This window comes from Drosophila yakuba, chromosome 3R (genome assembly GCF_016746365.2).
Source record: "Drosophila yakuba strain Tai18E2 chromosome 3R, Prin_Dyak_Tai18E2_2.1, whole genome shotgun sequence".
Classification (NCBI taxonomy): Eukaryota; Metazoa; Arthropoda; class Insecta; order Diptera; family Drosophilidae; genus Drosophila; species Drosophila yakuba.
The window spans coordinates 21,548,926-21,568,780 of NC_052530.2; the positions used below are offsets into that span (position 1 = coordinate 21,548,926).

Here is a 19,855-nt window from a genome sequence, read left to right on the forward strand (position 1 = left end):
CGTTTTTAATAGGCTTTGGCTTTATTGTTTTCCCCACGCGCACAGTGGGAACTGCCGGATGAAGATCAACGCCGATAAGAGCCCTCCCGTGTTTGCTTTCCCTTTATCTGGTCCGCAAAGATGGGGTATCTGCCTGGTTAACATAATAAACAACTGCTTGCTAGTATGAGTCTCAAAATCTTCCCGAAATAATTATGCTAATTATGATTCACTGCCTTCCACTGTGCGCCACTTTCGAATTGTCAACCTTTTGGCACCCGCCAATCGAAGAAATGTATTTAATTGGGCTTCTTAGGCGAATGCATCGCTGGAGAAAAGTGCACTGAAAAAAACTTGACTACTAACTCGCAGAAGTGGCTGATGTCTCACTTTAGTGGGTTTATCTTTTATACATTCTGCTATCAGACTCAGCAATTCGGTTAAGTTAATAAACAAATTATTATACATATCCATTTGTTTAGTTAATAAACAAATTATGATACATTTCTATTTGTTCATTGAGGTTTAAGTATTACAGAAATGTTTGCATATTTTATTATTGTTGCACAAAGCTGCATGTATCAGCACAACTTGAGTTCAGCACAACTTAAGTTCCCAGTGGAGAAAGGTCTCTCATCACAATTGAACTCAACTCGCATCAAAAACCACTTTTCTTGGCGCTCGTCGAACGAGAATTGAGTGAGTCGCTCCGCTGGCTTTTGAGCACTTTGGTCGACCCATTTTCGAGGTGCCAAACTGGTAGGCCTGCCGAAGAAGTGGCAGTGGTAGCCGGGCAAAAAAGGACTGGCCCCAAATGGAAGTCGATGCATCCGCTTTGGCTGAATTTTGGCCACGGCTAGGCAGGCTAGCATTCCGTTACGATTGGGGCATACTTAATGCCCTGCCCTAGGTCAATGAACAGCGATCGGTGGACGGGCTAGAGTAAACATTTAGCTGCCGCATGTGGCAAAAGCTAAAGTCGCCTGCAGCTGCGGCACAGTGTCAACATCTGGTGTTTTTTGCACTTTTTGCATCCTCGCACATGTGCAACGCTGGCGCAACGCATGCGCCCTGCTTGAGGTTGTTTTTTTAAGCATAGAACTAAAACCAAAGACGTGCAGATACGGGTATAAATATAATGTATGTAAATGCGGCCCAGCAATTTTGACATATTAGCAGCTAGCTAGCTGCGTTGCATCCCGAGAGCATTGACCGCACACAAGCCACACATGTCGCATAGCATGTGCTCCGCGGTAACGGTACAGTAGGGTCTGTGCATTGGCGTACACCACGATGATCCGTTTGCAAAATATGACAACTCTCTTTAATCAACTCACTTTTGGCTTATTTGTACAGAGTATGCATGTTTCATTCCGTGTGGTAGACAAAAGTTACGTAGTTTCATACAACTATAGTTAACAATATAATGCTATCAAAAATATAAAAATGTTTTCTTTTTGGCCATCGAACATGCCAAAATAGTAATATCACCGTTAAACGCCTTACGAACAAGGACTAATACAAAGTTAAGAGATTTATAGCTATACCTCACAGATGCAACACATTTTAAAGGTGTTTGCCGGTTCTTACTATAAATTATACATTTGTTATTGTTGACCAGCTTAAAAGTCATGGCAGCTCAAAGGCACTTTCTGAAATGAAAGTTGGGTCAGTAAAGCTTAATCTCTTAGTCTTCCGATTTATTTGCTTACTCTTCAGGCTCAGCAATTTGTTGGCATGGCGACGCAGATTTTCTTGGTTGGGATTGCGGAACACTTCAGCCGCCGCCTCCTTAATCATGCCCTCGATGCTCTGCAGCAGCCATTCCTTTTTGGGGCACGTAATGGCCAAACGGTACTCGCCATCCTGTGTCCGCGACACGTTCCATTCTAGGGCGGAGTCGTCGCAGTCGCGGCTGTCATTGCTCTCGGTCTCCTCCATCTTTATAGCACTACGCCGACGAACTTTCGACGGCTTTACGTACGGCTCAGCGTCATCGGTGTCGTCCGCTACGGACTTGCGCTTCTTGCCATTGAGCTGGCGTTCGTCTTGGTTGCGATCACGTTTGGGGCACGTACAAATTTTAACATCCATAACCTGCTGTCCCACGATATCGCCGCTGCAAGTTAGAAAACACGTTAAACTTTGTTTAAATCTTCTGGAGAATCGGCTGTAACCTTACCATGCTTTCTCCAGGCAGAAAACTAAGGAAGTTTCTTTTCGCCCAATACACGAATTTTGGCAAACAAACTTGAAGGCCAAGGTTTGGCGCACGTGCCCAGTGCGGTTTCCAGAGCGACTCATGTTTAAAGGAATTATCACGGAAAAGCGCTCGGAAACGCCCTTGCCCTGGGCAGTTCCGCAATAGACACTGTTGGGATTCTCGCTGCGCAGCAAGCTGTCGCGGACTTTTGCGTTATGGGCAGTCACTGAAGGTTTGTACAAATGATAGTTAGATATTGCTACTCGATCTGTGTTATAATATTCACTTACAAGGCTCAACACTCAGGTGATTTTGGCAGCGCAACACAGGGCCACTGACATCCTTCGAGAAACAAAGGAATACGCGCAGATTAAGTGGCTGAATGGGCATCTTAGCCTTGAACTGTACGTCCACGTTGAAGGTCTTGTTCATCCGGATGTAGAGTTTGTTCAGCGGAACCGAGTACATCCAGTGGGACTTGGGCGGCTCATCCAGAACCATGCTAAAGCTATAGCCTCCGATGTTGTGATTCTCCAGTTTGGGCAGCGTGTTCGTCTGGCTCTGGATGTCCTGCAGCATCATCTCGCGCAGCACGGATTGCTGTAAGCAAAAACAAGATATTGTTTGAATGAAAACATAGCCTTGAATCTTTTGATGGTTCACACTTTGCGCTCATAGAGCTGATAGAGCTTCATGTTCCAGCTTGCTCGAGTTACAAATGGACTGCCGATTTGTTTTGTTCAATTTTTTCACAAGTGCTTGCAATTCTCGCTGAACGGTGACGACAAGTAGGAGTGTGCCCTGCTAATCGCCTAGATAAGAGTGTTTTGTTCTGTCCTCTAACTGAAAGTGAACCCCAACGCGGCTTTGACGTCATGTTGCTCTTATGAAATTGCAGGCACCAGCTGAGTCACGCAAGGAATGTCGCTTTCCGCACGCTTCTTCTGCTCTTTTGTTGTGGCCAACGCAACGCATGCTCAGTTGGTTTTTAGACGGCCGGCGAAATACATGCGTTTCGTGATGTGTCCAGATAGTGTCGGGCTACTTGACAGGTCCTCTAGATGCCATCAGTTGGATGGTTGGAAAACAATTAAGCAGATATTTATGCTGCGGAAAATGCACACACAGTTTGCATTAATTGTTCGAGAAAAATGGACTTCACTAGCGATTACGCGCATCGGCGTATGGTGAAATTCCTGACGATCACGCTGATTGTTTTTATGACCGCCTTTGGACTCCTGGCCAATCGATATCGCCCGGGCCGTCGTGAGAGATTCCGCTTCTCAAAGGCCTATCTGGCCTTCGCTTCGCTGTGGACAATTGCATTCAGCTTCATTTACGGACGGGAGATCTACAAGGACTACCAGCAGGGCCAGATCAACCTGAAGGACGCCACCACCTTGTACAGCTATATGAACATCATAGTGGCTGTTATTAACTATGTGACACAGATGATAATCAGTGACCATGTGGCCAAAATGATGAGCAGAGTGCCCTTCTTTGACACCCTAAAAACACTACGTCTTGACAGCAGGTCGCTGTACAAATCCATAGCTTTGGCCCTGGTCAAGACTCTTGTTTTTCCCCTGACAATTGAAGTGGCTCTTATACTGCAACAGAGGCGGCAACATCCCGAGATCAGCTTGATCTGGACCTTGTACCGGTTGTTTCCATTGATTATTTCCAATCTTCTGAACAACTGCTACTTTGGGGCAATGGTGGTGGTGAAGGAGATGCTGTACGCTCTGAACAGACGACTGGAGCACAGCTGCAGGAGGTGAATTTGCTGCAGAGGAAGGACCAGCTTAAGTTGTACACTAAATACTATCGCATGCAGCGATTTTGCGCCTTGGCGGATGAACTGGACCAGCTGGCTTATCGCTATAGATTAATATATGTGCACTCCGGAAAGTATCTGTCTCCAATGTCCTTGTCCATTATTCTGTCACTCGTCTGCAACCTGCTCGGTATAACGGTGGGCTTCTACAGTCTGTACTACGCCATAGCGGACACCTTCATCATGGGCAAGCCGTACGATGGACTTGGATCGCTGATCAATCTGGTTTTCCTGTCCATCTCGTTGGCGGAGATCACATTGCTCTCGCATTTGTGCAACCACCTGTTGGTGGCCACCCGAAAATCGGCAGTTATCCTCCAGGAGATGAATCTGCAGTTTGCTGACTGTCGCTATCGTCAGGCAGTCCATAACTTCACCATGTTGGTCACGGTGACCAAGTACCAGATTAAGCCCTTGGGCTTGTACGAACTGGACATGCGACTGATCAGCAATGTCTTCTCGGCCGTGGCCAGTTTTCTGCTGATCCTCGTGCAGGCCGATCTGTACCAGCGCTTCAAGATGTACTAACTTATCGATGTCACCCACCTGGCTGAACTGCATCAGATTCCCGGACTGTGGTGAATAATATTAAAAAATTAGCATGTTATAGTTTTGCAGATTGCCAGGGCAACTCACGTTTAATCCCTGCAAAAAGGCCATGGGCTCCGTGGTCCTTGAAGGATAAAAACAGTGAGAGTTAGCAACAAGAGAAACCACCTGTGACCAGGTACCCACAATTCCGATCCCGATACCGCCACCGTTTGTTCAATGTCCTCCTTCATATCCTCCACTGTGGAGTCGGCCGATCCCAAGGAGGCTTCGTTGGCCACCTGAACGTCATCCTCGGAATCGGTGCTGCAGTGTAAATTGAAATAAAACTTAGTAACAAACTGCGCCTTGGCCGAATGAACAAACACAAACAAGTTGGTCGCGTGAATGATGCAAGTACAAGCGTGTTGCTACATGCATGGTTTGTATGGTTTGATCTTCAGTTTGTGGCCGCACTGTACCTGACTTTGTGCCACGACATTGGCTGTGATATATACATGCCTATCAGCTATATCTGATCAAGCGATCGGTCGGGGAAGGAGGCTAAATATTAGAATAAATTCGCTAAAAACTACCGAATCGTATGGCCACTGACGATTTAGATTTTGGTATTCGCCACGCAACGCAAACTATCGTAGCAGCCGATGTTTATCGAATCGAGCGCGTGTTTTGAATTTTCTCACCCCTTGTGGCAGATGAATTTGTTGCATGCATTCGAATTATTATTGGCATCGGAATTATTGTTGCCTGAGTTTTCCAGATTGTTAGTAAGCTGCGCCATGTTGCATTCTCCAGAGGCTTGCTCCCCATGCATCATCTGGTTGGGATCCCCGTTGGCCCCGAAACTGGGCGGCATGTTGGAACCTCCGCTGTTGGAGAATCGAGCTGTTGGCTCTGCGAAGATTTCGTTCCCGACATCCCACAAATCCAGAAACTCCCCGTAAGCTCCAAAAATTGTGCGACTATTGGTACGCGAAACAATCGAAGTGTTTCTGAAAAAACGTGCATTATTTGGTTGGGTAAGTCCGAAAATAGTAGCTCCTCTTACTGGTTAAAAGTCAAGCTAAACGACGAGGACCTTTGGAGACTCATGGCTGGGCATTCAATTAAATAAACTTTTTTTAGCAGTTGCGTGCTTTTTTGCAAAAAGTTGGCGTGCTCCAGAGTTGTCGACTATCCGCAATTTGGGTGCTTTGATGGGCCCTCAGCACATGAATCACTATCGATGAGCTATCGATTGAGACTATGCTGCGAACGAACAGTGATGCCCATAATGCGGCAGGTTTGAATTTCTGGTTCGAAAGTTGTTCAATACTTTAATCTGTTTATTAGTTTGCAAATTACATGCCACAAACAACCAATTGGTTTCACAGCATAGCCCCTTGAATGGTCGACCAAAACACCGTAAGATTTGCGACTCCTAAAAGGAATATAATAATTTAACTTTTATTCGTTGTTTAATTTCCGATTTAAGCCAAATTAGCATATTTAAATTAAAACACTTGAATTATACAATGCTTAGGCAGCTATGGCGTACAGATATATTTACAGTTCTAAGAATGTACAAGAAGCGCTACTGGCACAAAAGTCTTTCTCTACAGCAGACATATGATAATGCAGCTTTAATATTTCTCAGCCGTCACATCGCTCGGCGACTCATTTGATCGATTTTGAACCTCCGTCACAGTGGTGAGGTCAGAGCTCGAGGATTCCCTCGAATGCCTGTGGATACATGGAAAACAGCACAGTAATGATAAGTGTACAGTGGAGATGCAAGAGTCATAAATTGAGTTTAATGCACACAGAATGGTTTAATTACCTGTAGAACACGTAGTGCTGCAACATGAAGAAAATGTCGAAGAGCACCGAGAACAGACCCAGTCCGAACTTGGTGGGATCACCGAAGAGGGACACCCAGTCATCTGGAAGCAAGAATCAATTTCATTCGAGATTCAGTCAGCAATAATGGGTTATCTCTTACCGTAATTATGGGCATTCAGGATCATCTGCAGCATGCTCAGAGTTCCTCCCGTGAAATCCAGCAGGATGTTACCAATGCTCCAGCCGGAGGTGCTCTTCCGGCGATAGTTCATCAGAGCCTGCGGCACATACTTGATAATGGTGATGGTCAGCTTCACGTAGCTGCAGTAGTACAGAAAGTCCAGCCAGTGGATGACGGAGCCTCCGGCCAAACCGGCGGACACGACGACGACTACGGCGAAGATGGCCAGGATTCCGTAGGCAATGAACGACACCCTTTGCTGTGCCCTCTGCATTAGTTAAAGGAAATATAAATGTTTATACGACATAATTAAAAATCAAAAACTATATGATAGATGTTATCTGCGCTTCATATCAAAAGTATCCACTGTGACTCAAATTAATTGGTATTTTGATTGATGGCAATTAGTGTTCAATTCAGCAACTGTTGTCACTGTGCTGATAAGGCCATTGAAAGTTGGGAAAATTGCCAATACGATTACCTGATAGAAAAAGCACTGCAGGATCGTAATGCAGGTGGCAAACATGGCGTGCAATGAGAACACCACATCGTTGAGCATCACAGGATTCACGCCCAGCGGATATCGCTGTTCGTACTCGTTCTGCAGATCCTCGATGAAGTAGAGGCCGCAGTTGAACATGCTGTACAGGGTGAAGCCCACTATGTTGAGGGCCAGGAAGTCAAAGTTCAGGCCCTCGACGGACTTGCGGCGATAGTTGCTCCAGATCTGCGGATAGAAGGACACCGACCAGGCCACGAAGTAAATCCAGCCGAAAACGATGGAGGTGTATATCAAAGCTCTCGATTTGGCCACAGTCACGCGAACAAACACATCCTTTACACTAGAATAAATGGATTTTTCTATTCAGTTTCCAAAGAACTGAGGTCCGGGAAGTTACTCACATTTCTTTGTGGGCATCATCGCTATCGGCGACCACTTTTACATTGCCTGCTCTAAGACCAGTTATCACCACCGACTGATTCCCCGTACTGCCCGCTGGATACACGAAAGACGCGGGATCGATGAGCAAGTAATCCTCCGAATCCGTTCCCAGCGTAACTGGGACGTCACTGGCCAGCAATCCGCTGTAATAAGAACATCGGTTATGACGCCATGTCGCTCGGATTTCCCTGCAATTGCAACTCACTTGGCGAACACCACAAAAGTCTCGCTGGTGTTCAGCAGAACGGTGATGTCATGGGAATCGACGGTGAGCAGACTGGTTTGGGCATTTCCCAGGGAAACTGTGGACAGGAGAAACTCCCTCATTATCAAACCGCATTTCTGGATCGCTGGGACGTTGGGCAATGGGAAACTCACCTGTGGCCAGGAGAAGCAGCAAAGTGAGGTCCATTCTGGTTTCGTGGGACGTCTTCTTATTCATGCATGAGTTGCCAGTCCTGCTGGCATCTTCTTCAATGAAGCCCTACATGGTATTGATTTAATTGTGAATTACTTCAATTGACCAATTGACGGGTGAAATTGATATCTAGGGAGTCTGCGTCTGGGTCTGGAATGCAGCTCCTGCCACCTTGCTGTATACTTCGATTCGATGGATGCCCCATATAATAATATGTTAAAGGGGCCCAAATTAAAATGATATAATATACATTTTTCAATAAGTAATTTGTTCTGAAAAGCTTTCAGTGCAATTTACGCACACGCTCGCTTCATCTGGAATTCGTGTGTTTTGTTGTCGAGATAAAAGTCGGCAACCTTCACCAAATGTCGCTCAATGTTACAACTTTGCAATTGGAGCACACTTTCGCACGGCACACGATGGAGCAGCCCCCACTTTATATGGGCTATTGGACGTAGCAGGAAATATACACGGCTTTGTCGGCCGATCGTAAAACCCAAAGATTCCCGACTATTTATACTACATAGTTATATGGCAAGGGGGCTTTAATGGGGGGAGGGCCGTGACTTGGCGATTGCGAAGAAGTGTAAAACACCGCGTGAGAAACGGGCTTATCACAATCAATGGAGCTGATAGTGTCAAGCGGTTCAATTCGAATTATTGCGGCAGTCTGCCACAAGTTGCAGATAATCAGTAGATTGGGCAATGCACTGCGCGCATTGTAATCGCAAGTCACGATCCGCCGGTGAACTTGGTTCTATATAAATCAGTCACAAACCGATCTAATAAGTGTGCTAAATTACCAGGGCTATTTAAAGTTCAAATATCGTAACTTTTAATATCATTCAACTATTTTAAGATGAAAGGCTGATATACTATGGGTTTCACTGCTACACACTTTTAAGATATTTAGTAATTCAGATGATAGTTTAGATAACAGAGTTATTTTCAGAAAACACTTTCAGTGATAGAAATGGGTTTCGAAAAGCCCGTTGTTCCAAAGACACTCATTCATTCATGATTCCACGCACGAGATACTATTGTTATGCGGCTGTTTGAGCCGGATTAGAACTTTCACTGGCGTTTGGGAAAACAGAGGTTTCAGCCAGCGGGCAGCGCAAAACATCTGTACAAACCGCCCGATTTGGATTAAGATAAAGATACACGGATTCCGGATTAGAACAGTCTGTTTGCCGAGCTACATGCATGATCGCCACCCAACACATCACTCACGTAAAAAGAATGAAGTTAAACAATGTGTCCAACTGGCGATTAGGCGACTGCCAATGGAATGCTATGATGGCGATGGCGACTCTCCAGCAACTGAGTGCGCGATCCGATGGATCCGTTTAAATATTGGAGCGGTGGAGTCGACGTCGTCGTCGACTTTGGCAGCGGCAGTGGCAGCGACGCCCCAACGTTAGCAACAACAACAAGTGGAGCGAGAGCGGACCGCCGCCGCTTCTTAAGTCTCATTATACTTTATTTTGCACTTGAGAACCCATCGGCCGAAAAGGTGGGCACTTCAGTCGGGAACAGCCAAGTGTTTTGACTCGACAGGTTGTCGAAAGAAAACACATTAAAATACAATTTAAAAATATTAATTACATATTTACGATATTTTTAGATCAATTAAAATGTATCTGTGGGATAAGCGAACTTGCATCTCACAGTTTGGGGGTAAACAGTAGTCATACCAAACATCCAAATATATAATATTAGTCAATGAATTCAGCGAGTCATAGTCCTTACAAGAAACAAAAGACATGACACTATAGCCATAAGCTGAATCATTCGATTAATGCAAGCTGAATTCGCAGCCTAAAAGAGCATTCCAAACAAGAATTGAAAAGCTTCTTATCAGCAGTAGAAACTGTTTTTGAGGGACCTGCAGAAAGAGTAAAGTTTTATTAGCATTCGATAAGGGGCGACGACTCTGAATTATCAAGTTCAACTAAATGGTAGACGAGCGTTCCATTGGCGACTAAAAATAAGCGTAGCCAAACGAAAACAAACACAAGATTCACTTTCTATTGGAGCTCTTTTGGTTTTTGCCGATGCAGAATCGGCCACGATCCACTTGTGCCCAATGCATAATTTTGCAAGCGAATCGAAAACTTGGCATGGAACTTGAAAATATGTGCCAAGCCATGTCAAGTAAGACTTGGCCACCAACTGCTGCTCTTTATTTGCACTTCTGGGGCTGAATTTTTCCAAAACATCCGGCAATGTGTTGGACTTCAAGTGAAATACCTGTGGGGGTTCACGTTGCACGTCGATTACAATTGCGCTAGGCAGGTAAGATGATCAGTAAACCAGTTTAATTTGCACATTTTACAAACAAACGCCAAGCTCAAATCACATAAAGGGTATATAGAACGTAGCACATCTACGCTTAATCAAGGCACTTGAATCATGTCATGGATCTGCTTGGCACCTTCTCGTCTGGTCTTGTCTAAGGCACTGATTTCGCGATGAGTCGATGGTTAAATAAGTTAAAGGTCGATTACAGGACACTATGATGTATATAGCTGCTGGCGAGTATGTGGTCTGAATCAGTCGTCACCTGGTCACTGGTTTTGGTTCTGGTTCTGGCCGGCACGTCGATTCTTCTCGAGTATCAAAGCGCGACTGAAATGCATAACAAGAGAGTAGTGGCTTTTCGGAGCGGAAAACGCAGAGAAATGTGGCTGCTCACTTACCGGTAGCGCTCGTAGAATCCCACGATGGTGCCCAGTTCCTGCTTGAATAGCCGCACCAGCATGCTGTCGAAGCCCTCCAGTTCCGGCAGGCTGAACATGTTGAACTGCAGCAGGTGGTCCTTGGAGGAGTCCGCCTCGGAGTAGACGGCCAGCCACTTGGGGATCTCCTCGAGCAGATAGGGATTTGCCGGCACCAGAGCATTGTGAGTGTGCGTGGGTGGAGCATAAAGCGACGCCTCTGGTCGAATCGCTTTCGGTGGCTCCGCGGACGTCGTATACACGTAGTAGGATGTCAAACACGGATGCTGACGCTGGCACTGCCCGGTGTACTGGTTCTCGTAGTAGGTGCCGTGCATTTTGGACACCACCCGCCGCCAGCCCACCGGCAGACCCTCCCGCTCCAGTGGATGGTTCCAGTGCGTGGTATGCGCATTGTGATCGATGTAGTATTTTCGCCCATGAAGCGTGTACTGAGTGGCCCAACCGGGCGGCAGTGGCAGCTCTTCGGGCTCTGTGAGCGACTGCTGTGATGGTACCTTCTGCAGTGATCCATTGGCACTGCCTCCCGCTCCGCCAACGGCACTGGGCGGAGTTCGTGGTGGGGCGTACAGAGATTGCACTGAGGTAGAGGCGCCGCGAACACTGCCAGAGCTACCGCCACGACCGCTGCCGCTCAGGGACCCACCCCCGCTTCCAGATGGCACCGTCAGGTGACCCTGATGGTGATGCTGTGGAACCACGGCCAGCGTGGCCGACGAGGCCGTCGTGTTGCTGTATATGGGCGACTCCGATCGCTGCGACTGAGTGGCGCGCATCGAGTTGACACGGTACGGATTCTCGTAGATCGGGTACGAATCGCTGGAGTAGCTGCCGCCCAGGTGAGGTGCCAGTTGCGTGTGCTGCAGTTGCTGCTGCTGTTGTTGCTGCTGCATTGGAGAGCTGTGGAAATGGAAGAAAAGAGGTACTTAAAAAAGGTGCATTTGCATATATACCAATATATAAAACTACTTGTCCAATTTCCATTACGGAACATTAAAAAAGGTTCTTATTATAATATTATATTCTTTTTTTTTCAAAACTGCAAAGCCTTTCTTGTCGCAGTTTTGTATATATTGTTTTTTTCGTATTTAAAATAAATTTAGCTTAGTGCATTTCCCATCTATTATCTTTTAAACAATCTTTGAATAATAAAATTTCCGAAAATAAAAAATTGTGCTTGGTCATTGTTTAAAAGTGATAATAATATAAATTGAATGGACAGTCAATTAGCTATTAAAGTCAGCGCTTTTTGACTCGTACAAGTACTATACAAATTCTAGTTTATACCTCCTAAGCCTCCTCACTTTCTACTTCTGCTGATCAAGCGCTGCTCTATTATCAATGGCCCCATTATCAATCGAGCGCTATCTATTCGAATTTAGTAATACCAAAGGCAGTTTACCTAGTGGGCTGGTACCTGGGCTGTCGCTCCCTGATGGACATGGCAGCACGATCAAATCGCAGGGTGGAGCCAAACGGCGTTGAGGCGTGCTGCTGGTGGAGCTGGGGATGCTGCTGCTGCTGTGGCGGGACGGCGTAGTGGGCGGGCGAGTGCGGCCGCTGGGGCAGTTGCAGCATGTTGGCGTACGAGGCGCTGAGCAGGCCCTGATCTGCATCGTAGCTCTCACCACCCAAATGTGGATGATGCTGCCTCTGGGTGGTGGAGTAGCTGCGCTGGAACGCACCGGCTCCCGGCGCCGGTGATGATGTGGTCTGCAGCAAAGGCGACGATTGCTGCCGACGCATCCGCTCGATCTGCTCGATGTTCACGTAGTTGCTGCTGCTTTGACTCAACTGGTTACTGCTGGCCCGGAACTGGTGGGGCGGCAGGGGTGGATGACTACGCACATGCGGATGGGCGGGATGGGGCAGGGAGTGGGGATGCGTGTGGGAGTGCTGTTGCAGGGGCATCTGGCTCTGGGCCCGTCGCGCATGATAGTAGTCCGGCTGGGAGTCCGTGCAGGAGTAGGTGTTCCGACTGGTGCTCGAGCTGCGCGGATGGAACTCGCAGCTGGGCGAGGTGCTGGCACAGCGCTGCAGCGACTTCTTCTTGGCACGCTGATCGCTCGTCCACACATTGATCACCGGAATCTCCGGTGGGGTGTCCTTCTTCATGTACTTCCCCACCACGCCCTCCTTGTGCTGGGACTTCTCCTTGTTCCGGCGCGAGAGCATCGTCGGTTTTCGGTTGCACAGCAGGATCGTTAGATAGTTCATGCAGACTCTGTTTCCGCTCGGATTCCGGATCGCTGTCTTTGTTTAGTCCATTTTCGAGCTAAATTTGTGCTGTACGATCGGTTTTTTTGTTTTCAGCTGGTTGCCAGTGTGGCCAATGCAGTGTCGGAACAATCGCTTATTGGTAAATTGGGGACATTCCTGATGTCCGCATGTATTTTATTACTTGCAAGATATATTTTCACTTGAGACTTTTAAATTGTTTATAAATAAACCTGGGAAAACGTAATCAAAAAATTACTCTTCCTAATGCATTTGTTGTAAACCGAAAGCAATCGATAACGCCGGTCATCTCAATCGATAGTAACTATCGATTTCTGACAGCTCGACTGGTAAATCTGTTTATATGGTCGTCTAAAAAATAAGTTGATAGTTTTTAGGTGCATTATTGTAAACCACTGGCTGGATACTGTCCAACTAGCTTGCCATTCTGATAGATCTATAGCGGAATAAGCATCAACTGGGCACAAAGATGGAGGTGAAGGAAGTGGTCGTGATTGTTAAATGGAGTGGTAAGGAGTACCCGGTGGACCTCACCGACCAGGACACCGTGGAAGTGCTGCGCCACGAAATATTCCGCAAGACACAGGTGCGTCCTGAGCGCCAGAAGCTGCTCAACCTAAAGTACAAAGGTAAGTAAATCCTAGGTTCGTGAAATTTCAGTTTTAAGATCCAATGACTTGCAGGAAAGACAGCAGCCGACAATGTGAAGATCAGCGCCTTGGAGCTGAAGCCCAACTTCAAGCTTATGATGGTGGGCTCCACTGAGGCGGACATTGAGGATGCCTGCAGCCTGCCGGATGATATTGGCGAGGTGGTCGATGACTTCGACGATGCCGATGAACGCGAGGAATCCGTAGAGCACTCCTCCGTCTATTTGGCCAAGGTGCAGCGTCGTGTTCGGGACTACAAGATCAAGGAATTGGCACCGCCGCGTGAGGGCAAGAAGCTGCTTGTCCTGGACATAGACTATACCCTATTCGATCACCGCTCGCCGGCTGAAACGGGCACGGAGCTAATGCGTCCGTATCTGCACGAGTTTTTGGCTTCTGCCTACGAAGACTACGACATTGTCATCTGGTCCGCCACCAGCATGCGCTGGATCGAGGAGAAGATGCGCCTGCTGGGCGTGGCCAGTAACGAGAACTACAAGGTGATGTTCTACCTGGACTCCACCGCCATGATCTCAGTTCATGTGCCAGAGCGCGGTGTGGTGGATGTGAAGCCGCTTGGTGTGATCTGGGCCCTGTACAAGCAATATAGCTCCAGCAACACCATCATGTTTGATGACATCCGTCGCAACTTCCTAATGAATCCCAAGTCTGGCCTAAAGATCCGCCCATTTCGCCAGGCCCATCTCAACCGCGGCACGGACACTGAGCTACTTAAGCTGTCCGACTACTTGCGTAAAATCGCTCACCACTGCCCGGATTTCAACTCGCTAAACCATCGCAAGTGGGAGCACTACCATCCCAAGAAGAACTCCTGAATTCTTCCTCGTTTGCAATCGTTTGTAAGATTTGAATAGAATTATGTTTTATTAAATTAGGATGCATTTTGTACGCATTGCGTTCCAGCCGACAATTAGAGTGTGTATCCGCCTTGGTCCGCCCAGTGGACTCTTCTCGCCTCCAGGTACTCTTCGTGTAGCCTGCGGCGCTCATCCTCGAGCTTGGCCAGCCGGCGGTAGCGCTGCAGCACCATGCCGCAGCCGAAGAGCAGGGCAACTTGACAGATCAGCCAGAAGATGAACAGTGCAATCAGCAGGCTCTGGTTGATGCAAACGTTATCTAGATGCAGCGGGTCGTCTACGCCAGCAATGAGTAGCACTCCCCGCTCGCCATACAAATAACTGTTGGCGTTGCTTTGGTCCGGACCGTGCACACGAATGTTGTAGTTGAGGGGCAGTTCCTCCTGCGCTCTGGTGTAGTTACTCTTGTCTTGTTGTGGAGCAACATCCACCACCGTGGAGATGTACACAGGGTTCTGAACTCGTAGGTCTTCCGGTCTGCGATCTGGCTGCTCAGCCTGCCGTCTTCTCCGCTGCCAGGATGTACTGACACAGTTGCTCGGCGAGCAGCGCTCCACGCAGAAGCGGATCTTCACATCGAAGCTTACGTTGGCTGTGCCCGAGAACTTGAAGGCATGGAAGCGAGCGCGCAGCATGCTCCTGGTGGCCGTGTGCACCCTTTCCAAAGCGGGAAACACACTGGCATCCGTGGGACAGCCGCGCTCATCGATCAGCAGCACGTAGTTCTCATTGTCCGCTGTCTTGGCCACCAGCGAGGTAGCACGAAAGTCCGGTAGTGGTGCCAGCTGCAACTCCATGTGCTCTGCCAACTGCTGCGCACTATACTCGGCCACAATCTGGAGTTCCAGGTTCTGTCCAATCTGCACATCGTTGGTCTCGTGCTGGTGCGACAGATCCACAATCTGGAGTGAGATGCTGGGATGCGGATGTGGGCCAGTGCTGCTGTTGTAGTGCACCACACCCTCGTGCGGGAACATGCTGCGGGTATCGAATAAGTTAAAAAAAGCTTTTCAAGGATTAGAGTCAACGAAAAACTCACTGTTCTGCGTACTCCAAGGAGGACTCCAGTGCAATGGCACTGGGCACAGGCTCTGAGGCATCCACACTGCTGTCCCGCACCGAAACGCCCAGCGATGTGGTGGCATTGCTCTGTATACAGCCCACCTTGATGAGCCGGTCGCCCTGGGTCTGCACATTAGGATTGTTTTGGATGACCACCAGGGCAGATATGAACGTTCTAGACAATTTAAGAGATATAATGAAAGGAAAGTGGTATTAAAATAGACTGAACCTTACCTTTGGTATTCCTGCGTCATTTCATAGGCGCGCAGGATGCCACAGCGGTTCTCCTTCACCTCGCTGCCGATCTGGAGCGTCAGCAGGACACTTCCGTTGCCGGATCCCCTGGCCAGGCAGTCCTTGGAGTGCATGCTGGCATAGATCTTGCCGGCGAACCAATCCTTGGGATTGTACTTGATGGACATTTCATCCCGGGTGCAAAACACACGGACTGCGGGATAGGGAAACGCCTAAGATTGGTTATACCACATTCATCGCAGATCTTACCATCCAGGCACTTCACCCTTCTCATGTAGACCGAGTTTTCGCGGAGCTTCAGGCTTCGAGGACCCAGGGACACAATGTCCTCCGAGTGGAGGAGACACTCGGACAGCGAGAGTTGGTTCACATAGTAGAAGGAGACACCCTGGCAGTAGAACTTCGCCTCGTGGGAGCACAGCGCCTGACACTGCAACACGAATGTAGAAGTCATCAATCACTCATCCGACCACCCCATCCATTTCGATTACAATCATAATGCGCGACATCCGAAGCGCGGCGGACACACCTCTTTCTGGGAGAGGCCCAAATACCTGGCCTCCGCATAGATGAAGCTGCTGTTGGCGTACAGCTCGTAGGAACAGTTGTCACTTTCGACGGCCCGCTCGTGGCACTGGTTCTCCATGTACTCCTCGTCGTACGGAGCAGCGCGGAAGGCGTCCGGCTGGACGGTCTTGTCCCTGTCGCTCAGCATGCACCTGCCGAGGCGGGGAGACGGACGCTGGCCAGGACCCGCATCGCCACGGAAGCTGCGAAGAAGGGTTAATGGATTGTATGTATAGTTAAAATTTCATAAAATTATATTATTAATTGTGGATGATCTCACTTTTCAAAGCTATACATACAAAGGGTACATATAACATCTCATATATTAATAGACTCATCTTATTGTTATGAAATTCGGATATTTAATTCTGTGACATTTTTGAATTCTGTCGTTATTTATTTCGCAAAGAGCATAGTTTCGTTTCTACGAAGTTTGATGATAAAAACATAGAACTAGGCTGTAAATTGGTAAATTCGGAATTGTATTGTAAGCCCTCTAGAAATGATTGAACAGTCCTAACCTATCCCATCACCACCCCCGAGTGATGTCATAATCCGGCGCAAAGCCTCGGCCATGCATTAAAAATGCACAACAAAGGCTATTAACTTGTCCGGGCAACAAGCAACTACAACAACCAACCACTGACAACCGTCAACCGCCAACAACAAACAACCAAACAGCTAACAGCAAACAGTCAATTACCGCTCACGATTGTTCCGATAGGAGGGCGCAAAGGAGGCGGAGAGGCAGCTGAATTGGCTTTCGAAGAAGCAGCGCTCGGCGCACTCACGCCGCGTGACCAGCGTCGGAATGGTCTTCTTGCCGTGGAAGACCAGCGTGCTGCCGGGGATTTTGGTCAGTGCCCAGAGACGCCCCCGGCACGCATCGGGAACTGCAAGGTCGGAATGGATTAGGGGCGGATCACGACCACTTCCGATTGTTGACTGTTGGGGGATTACTCACCGCGGAGGCAGGTCTTTTCGTAGAACACGGCCTCGCCGTCGGCCACCAGAGGCAGTTCACCCGAAATGGCCAGATAGCGCGCAGTTCGCTCAAAGTACGAGTAGCCATGGCACTCGTCCGTGTCCAGCAGATGCACATAGGCGATGCAGTCGGGATCCTCGTTGCAGATGCGCCAGCACACCTGGCTGACCGGAAGTTCCTGGTCGCGGTTGTGATCCTTGAAGTTGGCCACCATTTCCGGGCCGTAGATGCGATTGCCCTCGCTCAGATACTCCAGCGGTGGCCGGAATCCGACGATCTTCTGCAGCTGCAACTGGTGCAGCGGACACTTGAGCAGCAGCGCAACTGGGGGGCAGAACGGAATGTGCCATGAATGGGATGCGCATGACTGGGAACCAAAGCATTTTTCAAATTGCCGAGCACTCATAATGGGGATCGCCTATTGATTACCATTCGATGGGTATGCCTGGTAGCTGAGCTTGTGCTCATCAATTAATTTGATATTTTTATGCATAGCTGAGCAATGAGAAAATCAATCAAGCATCAGCGGGATTAACCCTTAAGTGGGGGTTAAGGAATGTCTGAGATTGCCAATTGGAATTTATACTATTAATAACTATTTAGAAGGCTGAATTTACAATTGAAATACTTAACTATTATTACATGATTTCAAGATATAATACTGGTAACATGAGGAAATAAGAGATTGTTAATAGAGATAAAACAATATCTAGTAATTAATTTCTCCACTTCGGCTTTCCCAGAAGTTGGCTGTTTGGTTAAGGGTGAAATTCCCACTTAAACCTAAGGAAACTCGTTCTCAGGGTGTTTGCCAATAAATAAATGTGTAATAGCAGCTGACATGCACATGCAGCAAAGCGACTTGTAAATTGATCTATTCAGTTTTGGTTTTGCTTCTCAATCCCCATTTACCCGCTTTGCTATTGAATGCAAATGGCGAGTGCGAATGCGAGTGCATCTTCAAAACGCTCTCTGAATTGGCATCATCATGGGTATAAGCGGCTAAAAGTGCTGAACGAAGCGCGAAGCAATGTTTGCAAGGGGTTTTCCAATTTTCGATTTCATATATAATATTAGCCAAATCGACGAGGTCGCTTGAGAACTGCGAACTGAGAACTCACCACTTGCATTTAGGTGGAGAATTAGCAAAATCGCTGCAATGGCTAATTTGCATAGCCGGGGGGCGGTCACAAATGATTGGAGTGGCATTGTTTTTCAGATGCGTTTTTGTGGCTGCAACCGCGAATTGTTTGGCATGCTCGTGCAATAAATTTTAATTGATTCTCGGGCCAGAACACGCTCTAAACTCGTAGACGCATTACACGAACAAGAGGAACAAGGGCCATTTATTCAGTGGCTTTTTGCCCGTTAGCTGGTAGCTATGGTTTTTGGCACAGTTCAACACTTTCGGCACGTGCACGCTTTGCTGGCCACTCAATCGCCTGCAGATCGAACTATTTGCATATACCCGCACTGGTATGCAAATGCAAATGAGCCAGGAGTATGCTGTTATCCTGTTTACGTGTTATCGTGTTATCGTGTTATCGTGTTATCCTGCCACGCTCACTGACCACTTGACATCAAATATAAATTAGAGCGATTTCCCAATGTGGGTCAGATGGCCGCCAGCAGCATCGTTGTGCTAATTACTGCAAACCCACTTGTTTATGCATTATTTATCTATTTGTTTTTGAATACGAGTACGAGTATATCGTGTGGCTTTGACTTTTGCCACCACTTCCATTAGCCAAATGCACTTTGTTTCATCCGCTTCACTTTTATCACACTTAAATTCTATGCGGCGATTGCACGTCCGACTCGCGCGACTCTCCACTTGCAAATAGCCGACTTCGATCTGGGCTCCCAGGCGAGAGATCATCGAGTCGCGAGATTCGAGCTCCGAGATCCGAGATCCATCCCCAAAGCCAGAGACCCCAGAGCGCCAGGTACTCGGCGCCTCACTCCGAAATGCTGCGTATGTAAATGATACGAATGTGCAGTGACGCAGCGCTACACTGAGGAAAACACACTACCCAGATATAATATATAACATTCAACACAAATTACACCAAAATGTAGAGGAACATAATCCAATATTTGTATAGCTGTTTAGCAGAAATATCATTACAAAATACTTTCAAAGTTAATTTAAGCCATTTCTATGTACATATGTTTTAGAAAAGTAGTTTCTAGAATTTGTGTAATATTTTTCACATTGAGTGCACTACTAACTTGAGCTAATTATCATTTGAGCACACTTTTTCTGCCAGTGCATTGGGAAAATATTCGATCGAGCGTCGACGTCGCGGCTAACCGAGCGTATGAGAAATCCCATGTCAGCCTGGTCGACGTCGTCGTCGTCGTCGAGATTGCTGATTAGATCGCTGGAGTGTGTCGCGCGCGGAGCAGCCACCGAATTTGCTCGCTGGCTCGGTTTCAATGTGCAATAAACAAAACTATTTAGCGCGTGCAAAGGGCTGGGGGTTCCTAAGAGTGGGGCAGGGTGGGGCCGCATCTGGGGGCACGGTTCAGTTCAGCCCAGTTCAGT

At 47.7% G+C, this 19,855-nt stretch overlaps 6 protein-coding genes across 10 annotated transcripts; 2 read left to right on the top strand and 4 right to left on the bottom strand.

The window, feature by feature from the left end:
• Window positions 1-1,276: 1,276 nt before the first annotated feature.
• Window positions 1,277-5,675, bottom strand: LOC6537834 (tumor protein 63). 3 transcript variants are annotated; one of them, XM_002098339.3, is made up of 9 exons: window positions 5,617-5,675; window positions 5,252-5,560; window positions 4,755-4,874; window positions 4,656-4,692; window positions 4,566-4,592; window positions 2,473-2,782; window positions 2,162-2,408; window positions 1,692-2,098; window positions 1,277-1,631 (listed from the first exon to the last, which is right to left on the bottom strand). In XM_002098339.3, the coding sequence occupies exons 1-9, from the start codon at window positions 5,658-5,660 to the stop codon at window positions 1,609-1,611; spliced, it is 1,524 nt and encodes a 507-aa protein (XP_002098375.1). In that variant the 5' UTR covers window positions 5,661-5,675; the 3' UTR covers window positions 1,277-1,608. The 3 variants fall into 3 exon arrangements, with proteins under 3 accessions (XP_002098375.1, XP_015048537.1, XP_039232160.1); XM_015193051.2 differs by lacking the exons at window positions 5,252-5,560; window positions 5,617-5,675 and adding an exon at window positions 5,030-5,188; XM_039376226.2 differs by lacking the exons at window positions 4,566-4,592; window positions 4,656-4,692; window positions 4,755-4,874; window positions 5,252-5,560; window positions 5,617-5,675 and adding an exon at window positions 2,848-3,090.
• On the top strand, window positions 3,274-6,206 carry LOC6537835 (putative gustatory receptor 94a). Its single transcript, XM_002098340.4, is given in 2 exon segments — window positions 3,274-3,943; window positions 3,946-6,206. Coding segments are annotated over 2 exon segments (1,212 nt in total). The 5' UTR covers window positions 3,274-3,333; the 3' UTR covers window positions 4,548-6,206.
• LOC6537837 (cystinosin homolog) lies at window positions 6,076-7,991 on the bottom strand. Its single transcript, XM_002098342.3, has 7 exons — window positions 7,892-7,991; window positions 7,719-7,815; window positions 7,474-7,656; window positions 7,052-7,412; window positions 6,550-6,838; window positions 6,388-6,490; window positions 6,076-6,290 (listed from the first exon to the last, which is right to left on the bottom strand). The coding sequence occupies exons 1-7, from the start codon at window positions 7,953-7,955 to the stop codon at window positions 6,191-6,193; spliced, it is 1,197 nt and encodes a 398-aa protein (XP_002098378.2). The 5' UTR covers window positions 7,956-7,991; the 3' UTR covers window positions 6,076-6,190.
• LOC6537838 (scaffold protein salvador) lies at window positions 7,895-13,093 on the bottom strand. 3 transcript variants are annotated; one of them, XM_015193052.2, is made up of 4 exons: window positions 12,075-13,093; window positions 10,634-11,572; window positions 10,498-10,562; window positions 7,895-7,997 (listed from the first exon to the last, which is right to left on the bottom strand). In XM_015193052.2, exons 1-3 carry the CDS (start codon window positions 12,887-12,889, stop codon window positions 10,502-10,504), a joined length of 1,815 nt encoding a protein of 604 aa, XP_015048538.1. In that variant the 5' UTR covers window positions 12,890-13,093; the 3' UTR covers window positions 7,895-7,997; window positions 10,498-10,501. The 3 variants fall into 3 exon arrangements, with proteins under 3 accessions (XP_015048538.1, XP_015048539.1, XP_002098379.1); XM_015193053.2 differs by lacking the exon at window positions 7,895-7,997 and having other exon boundaries at window positions 10,231-10,562; window positions 12,090-13,092; XM_002098343.4 differs by lacking the exon at window positions 7,895-7,997 and having other exon boundaries at window positions 10,231-10,562; window positions 12,075-13,091.
• A 125-nt stretch (window positions 13,094-13,218) lies between these two features.
• On the top strand, window positions 13,219-14,491 carry LOC6537839 (ubiquitin-like domain-containing CTD phosphatase 1). Its single transcript, XM_002098344.4, has 2 exons — window positions 13,219-13,539; window positions 13,594-14,491. Exons 1-2 carry the CDS (start codon window positions 13,380-13,382, stop codon window positions 14,394-14,396), a joined length of 963 nt encoding a protein of 320 aa, XP_002098380.1. The 5' UTR covers window positions 13,219-13,379; the 3' UTR covers window positions 14,397-14,491.
• Window positions 14,427-19,161, bottom strand: LOC6537840. The gene is made up of 8 exons (XM_002098345.4): window positions 18,429-19,161; window positions 17,287-17,631; window positions 17,026-17,215; window positions 16,285-16,525; window positions 16,005-16,185; window positions 15,735-15,948; window positions 15,478-15,675; window positions 14,427-15,416 (listed from the first exon to the last, which is right to left on the bottom strand). The coding sequence occupies exons 1-8, from the start codon at window positions 18,514-18,516 to the stop codon at window positions 14,492-14,494; spliced, it is 2,382 nt and encodes a 793-aa protein (XP_002098381.2). The 5' UTR covers window positions 18,517-19,161; the 3' UTR covers window positions 14,427-14,491.
• Window positions 19,162-19,855: the final 694 nt, after the last annotated feature.